This window comes from Marmota marmota, unplaced genomic scaffold (genome assembly GCF_001458135.2).
Source record: "Marmota marmota marmota unplaced genomic scaffold, marMar, whole genome shotgun sequence".
In the NCBI taxonomy this organism is placed as follows: domain Eukaryota; kingdom Metazoa; phylum Chordata; class Mammalia; order Rodentia; family Sciuridae; genus Marmota; species Marmota marmota.
In genome coordinates, this window is record NW_026000207.1 from 260,230 (window position 1) to 266,402 (window position 6,173).

General features: G+C 45.9%; 1 protein-coding gene across 1 annotated transcript in view; it reads left to right on the forward strand.

Annotated features, from left to right (window-relative positions):
• A1bg (alpha-1-B glycoprotein) overlaps positions 1-284 on the forward strand; it is a 7,260-nt gene extending 6,976 nt beyond the window's left edge. The window contains exons 7-8 of the mRNA XM_015505311.2: positions 4-137; positions 277-284. Of these exons, the coding sequence (XP_015360797.1) occupies positions 4-137; positions 277-284 (142 nt within the window). The remainder of the gene's footprint in view (positions 1-3; positions 138-276) is intronic.
• The last annotated feature ends 5,889 nt before the right edge of the window (positions 285-6,173 follow it).

Sequence of the window (6,173 nt, forward strand, 5' to 3'; positions counted from 1 at the left end):
GGCGGGCAACTCGGCCGACCTGGTGCTGGAATTCGTGGGGCCCCAGCACGCGGGCAACTACAGCTGCCGCTACCACCCCTGGGGGGCCGGCTCCTTCCCGTCGGGGCTCAGCGAGCCGGTGGAGCTCCTGGTGGCGGGTAAGCACCGGGCACGAGGCCCGCGGGGCACCCGAGGGGGCGAGGCGGGCCACCTACCACGCCCCTTCCTTCCCAAGGGGTGTCCCGGGCAGGGGCCCAGGCCTGGCTCCTGTCTCACTTCTCGGGTCTTATTGCCTAGGACGCTGATTCCGCTCTGGACCCACGTGGGTCTGCCACCCTCCTGCTGCAGCTGATGGCCACACCCTGGGAGGCTGGCAGCCTGTCCCTCGTTTCTCCTGGAAGTTAATAAATGTCAAGAATGTTTAAAACGTGTCTTTGTCAATAGGTTCAGAATTGAGATCTGTGTCCTGAAAAGTGGATGGGCTCTGGATTGGATCCTGAGGGTGGAGGACTAATTCTGGGTCCACACTTCCCAAAGTCCCTTTCTTTCTTTCTTTTTTCTAATATTTATTTTTAGTTGTAGTTGCATACCATATCTTTATTTGTTTATTTTTATGTGATGCTGAGGATCGAACCCAGGGCCTCGCGCATGCTAGGCAAGCGCTCTACCGCTGAGCCACAACCCCGGGCCCCCCAAATCCCTTTCTTCCGCCTCCTCCACCAAGCTGCCTCCTACTCCCGAGGCACCTCTGTTCCGCCTGGCAGGTAGCCTGTCTCCAGACCTCCCAACCCTGCTTTGACAGGGGCAGTCCCCACACCAGGCTGCATTCTGTGGTCTCCTCCTCCAAGTCTGATGGTGGTCCTGGATGGTGCCGGCAGAGCTGTGTAAGCCGCTGGATTCCTTGGTCTTCCGCTCTCCCACAGCTCTGACAACCCTGTGGACCACTGCTTGGTCCCTGCCTAGAGCTGGTTGGTGAGGTCCTGGCACACAGTAGGTGCGTTAGCATCATTAAGTAATGATAAAGTGTTCTGTGATGTCTATAAATGACTACGTCTTCCATGAATGATGTGAGCTCTTTCTCTAGCTGGGGGCTTATTAAATATATATATATAATTAGAGAGAGAGAGATGGAACCCTGGAGTGCTTAACCATTGAGCTACATCCTAGCCTTTTAAAAACTATTTTACTTAAAGTCAGAGTCTGGATAAGTTGCCGAGGCTGGCTTTGAACTCACCATCCTCCTGCCTCAGCGTCCCCTGCTGCTGGGATTACAGGCATGCACCACTATGCCTGGCTCAATTTTAAAAATGTTTTCAAAGAACTTTGGCTGTGTTAATTTTTCTATTGTCTGTTTTGTGTGTCATTCCCTTTCTTCTATTTCTGACTTAATTTTTCTGGGCCTGGAGTTTCACTTTCCAGAATGTTTATAAATTCAATTTAATATAGGACATTCTTTGGTTAATTTTAGTAGCTTCTGACTTTCAAGGCAGCAATTTCATCTAAGTTTTTTGATATAAGTGTACAGAGGTATTTGGTATGTTCCTTTACTGTGCTTTTAATATCTGTGCTATAGCCTGTGTCATTCTTGATGTTAGTACAGGTTAAGTATCTCTTAACCAAAATGCACGGGAACAGCTCTTCTCTCTGCCCTCTTCCTCTTCTTTCTCTCCTCTCTCTACCCTTTCTCTCTGTTTCTGCCCTCCTTCTCTTCTCCCTCTGCCCCTCCTTCGGGCAGCCCCCCAATAAAATCTCTTGGTTGAATTCCAAAAAAAAAAAAAAAATGCACGGGAACAGATGTCATGCTGAATTTCAGATTTTGGAATATTTGCATATATAATGAGATATTTGAGGGACAGGATCCAAATCTAAATGAGACTCCGTTCTTTTACTTACACTTTCTATAACAGTCTGAAGGTCCTTTTTTTTTTTTTAAATGACAATTCTTTTTTTTTTATTTTAATATTTATTTTTTAGTTTTTTCGGCAGACACAACATCTTTGTTTGTATGTGGTGCTGAGGATCGAACCCGGGCCGCAAGCATGCCAGGCGAGTGCGCTACCACTTGAGCCACATCCCCAGCCCCCTAACATAACATTTTCACACGTCATGAAAACTTTGTGAGCTTCTGGATTGTGGATGTCATTTGGTGGTGGAGCCCTTTCTCAGCATGTGCAAGGCTCTGGGCTTGATCCCCAGCACAGGAAAAAAAGAAAGAAAGAAAGTGGTTAAAGAGTCAGGATAATAATTTATAGACAGTTTAGACAAGTTTTTGGTATAAAAAATACAATATTGGAAAGTGTTAAGTAGCAGTTTCAGGTGGGTCCCTCTGGGTTCTAGGGCTATGAAATTTCTGCTTAAAAATGTATATTTATAAATATATATATTTCTTTTTTAATATTTACTTTTTAGTTATAGGTAGACACAATATCTCTATTTTATTTTTATGTGGTACTGAGGATCAAACCCAGTGCCTCACACATGCTAGGAGAGTGCTCTACCTCTGAGCCACAACCCCAGCCCATGTGTATATATGTATGTGTATATATTTCATATATATATTCATTCATATTGAATGAAGCTAGCACGGTGGCGTACATCTATAATTCCAGTGACTCAGGAGGCTAAGGAAGAAAGTTCCCAAGTTGGAGGTCACTCTGGGCAACTTTGAGAGATCCTATCTCAAAATAAAAATGGCTGAAGGAATGGCATTGTGGCTCAGTGGTAGCGCGCTCGCCTAGCAAGCGTGAGGCCCTGGGTTCGACCCTCAGTACCACATACAATCAAGTAAAAGGTACTGTGTCCAACTACAACTAAAAAATAAAAAAACCTAAAAAAAATAAATAAAAATGGCTGAAGATTGGGCTGAGGATGTGGCTCAAGCGGTAGTGTGCTCACCTGGCATGTGCGTGGCGCTGGGTTCGATCCTCAGCACCACATGCAAATAAAGATGTTGTGTTCGCTGAAAAACTAAAACAACAAATATTAAAAATATTAAAAAATTCTCTCTCTCTTTAAAAAAAAAAATGGCTGAGGATGTAGTTTAGTGACAGAGTGCCCAAGCGTCCCTTAGTTCAATCCACAATGTGTGTAAGACACACACATGTATACACACCCACACAACTCTTTTATATGTATTTATTTATATATACCTTATATATTCATATATATTTCACTCTTCCAGTGGCATTTATTTATTTAATTTTTAAGATATTTTTAGTTGTAGATGGACACTTTATTTCTTTTTCTGTGGTGCTGAGGATTGAACCCAGTGCCTCACACATACTAGGCAAGCATTCCACCCTTGAGCTACAGCTCCTATTTATTTATTTATTTATTTTACTAGGGATTGAACCCAGGGGTGCTCAACCACTGAGTTACATCCCCATCCCTTTTCATTTTTTACCTTGAGAGGCAGGATCTCAATTGCCCAAGTTAGTGGGATTTTTTTTTGGGGGGGGGTGCTGGTTGTTAATTTGCAGTCTTCCTGCCTCAGCTCCCCAGGTCACTGGGATTACAGGTGGGTGTCACTGCACCACATCCCTCCCCAGATCCCCAGGTCACTGGGATTACAGTAGGTGTCACTGCACCACATCCCTCCCCAGATCCCAGGTCACTGGGATTACAGGTGGGTGTCACTGCACCACATCCCTCCCCAGATCCCCAGGTCACTGGGATTACAGGTGGGTGTCACTGCACCACATCCTGCCCCAGCTCCCTGGGTCCCTGGGATTACAGGTACCAGGTACGTGTCACTGTATCACAGGTTTGCATAGTCATCACCAAGCCTAATTTCAGAGAATTTTCATCTTTCTACAGATACCTGTGAGCAGTCACTGCCCATCTCCCTTCCTCCCAGCCCCTGGCAGGTAACTAGTCTGTGTTGGTTGATTTGCTTAATATTAACACTTAATATAAACAGGATCACGTATGATCTTTTGTGTCTGCCTTCTTTCACAGAAAGTAAAGTTTTTTAAGTTCATCTATACCTTAGCATATATCAGTACTTCATGTATTTTCATAACTAAATAGTATTCCATTGTATAGATATACTATGTATTTTTTATCATTTCGTCGACTGATGGCCATTTGGTTATATTAAATTTTGAGCTAACTGCTGCTGTGAATATTTATGTACAGTTTTACATAGGCAAGTGTTTTCAGTTCTCCTAGATATATACCTAGGAGTGGAATGGGGAATGAAACAACAACTTCAGACTTTTTATTTTATTGTTTTTGTACTGGGAATTGAACCCAGGGTTGCTTAACCATGAAGCTACATCCCTAGCCCCTTTATTTTGAGACTTGCTAAGTTGCTTAGGGCCTCACTAAGTTGCTGAGGCTGGTTTTAAACCTGGGATCCTTCTGCCTCACCTCCTGAGTGGCTGGAATCACAGGCACGTGCCATCTCACTGGGTTGCCTTTTTTTTTTTTTTTTTTTTGTACCAGGGATTGAACCCAGGAGCACTTACCAGGTTACCACTGAGACTCATTTTCAGCCCCTCCTAGCCTGGTTTTTTACTTTTTATTTTGAAACAAGGTCTTGCTAAGTTGCTTAGGGCTTTGCTAAGTTGCTAAGGCTGGCTTTGAAGTTGTAATCTTCCTCCAGAGCCACTGGGATTAAAGCACTACCACATCCAGCTCACCTTTTTTTTTGGTACTAGGGATTGAACCCGGGGCACTTAACCTCTGAGCCACACACATCCCCAGCCCCCCACCCCTTTTTTTAAAAAAGAGAGAGAGAATTTTTTTAATATTTAGTTTTTAGTTGTCGGCGGACACAACATCTTTGTTTGTATGTGGTGCTGAGGATCGAACCCGGGCCGCACGCATGCCAGGCGAGCGCGCTACCGCTTGAGCCACATCCCCAGACCCCCCCCCCAGCCCTTTTTTTATATTTATTTAGAGTCAGCATCTCGATGACTCTAAATAAATATAAAAGCTTAGGGCCTTGCTGAGTTGCTGAGGCTGACCTTGAACTCACGATCCCCCTGCCTCAGCTTTGTGAGCCAGAGACTAACTTGACTTTTTTAACCAACAGCTAGGTTGTTCTTCAAAGTGACTGCTCCATATTACATACCAGGGGCTGTGGGAGAGGGCTCCAATTTCTCTACATCCTTGTAAAGTTCCTTTATATTATTTTATAATTCTATTATTTTTCTCTATATTTTCTACTCGTCACAGTGAAATTCTCTTTTTTTCACACTCAAGGTAAACACCTCAATTGGAATGTAACCTCTCTTAGGAGATGGCTTTGGCCATATGTTCCTCCTAATTCCAGGACCTGCCTTTTCCTCTGGTCCATGACACCCCTGGGTAAAAGTGTTTATAGCTCTCTCTCTTTCCCTGCTCAGGGAAGCCACTCAGCACAGGGACGCAGCAAGCCTAAGAAGGATCCACGGCCTTGGGCACAGGAAGAAGGGAATGTCAGTAAAACAAGACCCAATCCTGAAACCCTTGATTCAGCCATAAAGCTCACCTGGGCCTCTTCTTGGCTGGCTCTTGCCGTTACTCCCCTCCACCGTGGCCGGTGCTGTACGGTCCTCCTGAAATTCCTCTCTGCATCTAATTCCTCCTGGTTATCCAAGCCTTTCCTTAGCTGCCGGCTCTAGGAACCAGCCTGACAGGCCAAGCAGGACAGCAGGCCAAGTCCATTTCCAAAGTGCTCTAGTCTCCACCAGTCCCCATACTGCGACACTCGCTCTGCGTAAACTCCCGGTGGGTCTCTGAGACAGAAAATAAACCTTCCTCAGGCCCAGGTGCTGGTGCACGCCTGTAATCCAGGGCTTCCAAGGCTGAAGGAGGAGGAGCACAAGTTCAAAGTCAGCCTCAGCAAAAGCGAGGCACTAAGCAACTCTGTGAGACCCTGTCTCTAAATAAAATCCGAAATAGGGCTGGGGACGTGGTCAGTGGTCGAGTGCCCCTGAGTTCAATCCCAGGTACCAAAAAAAGAAAAGAAAAAATAAATCAACCTTCCTTAGAGTCCTGCTGAGTGCATGTCAAGATGGTCCCCCATCTGCAGCTGCTCAGCCACTTCCGAGCCCTTGCTTGTACCCAGCCATATAAGCGCCTATCTCAGAGGGTGGCCAGGAGGTTGGGGGCACCCGCGACAGCGTCCCGCCCAGGCCTGGCCCACAGACACGCAGCCCACGGGCTCCGCGACGGCACAGCCCCTACCACGCACGCGCCGACTGGGG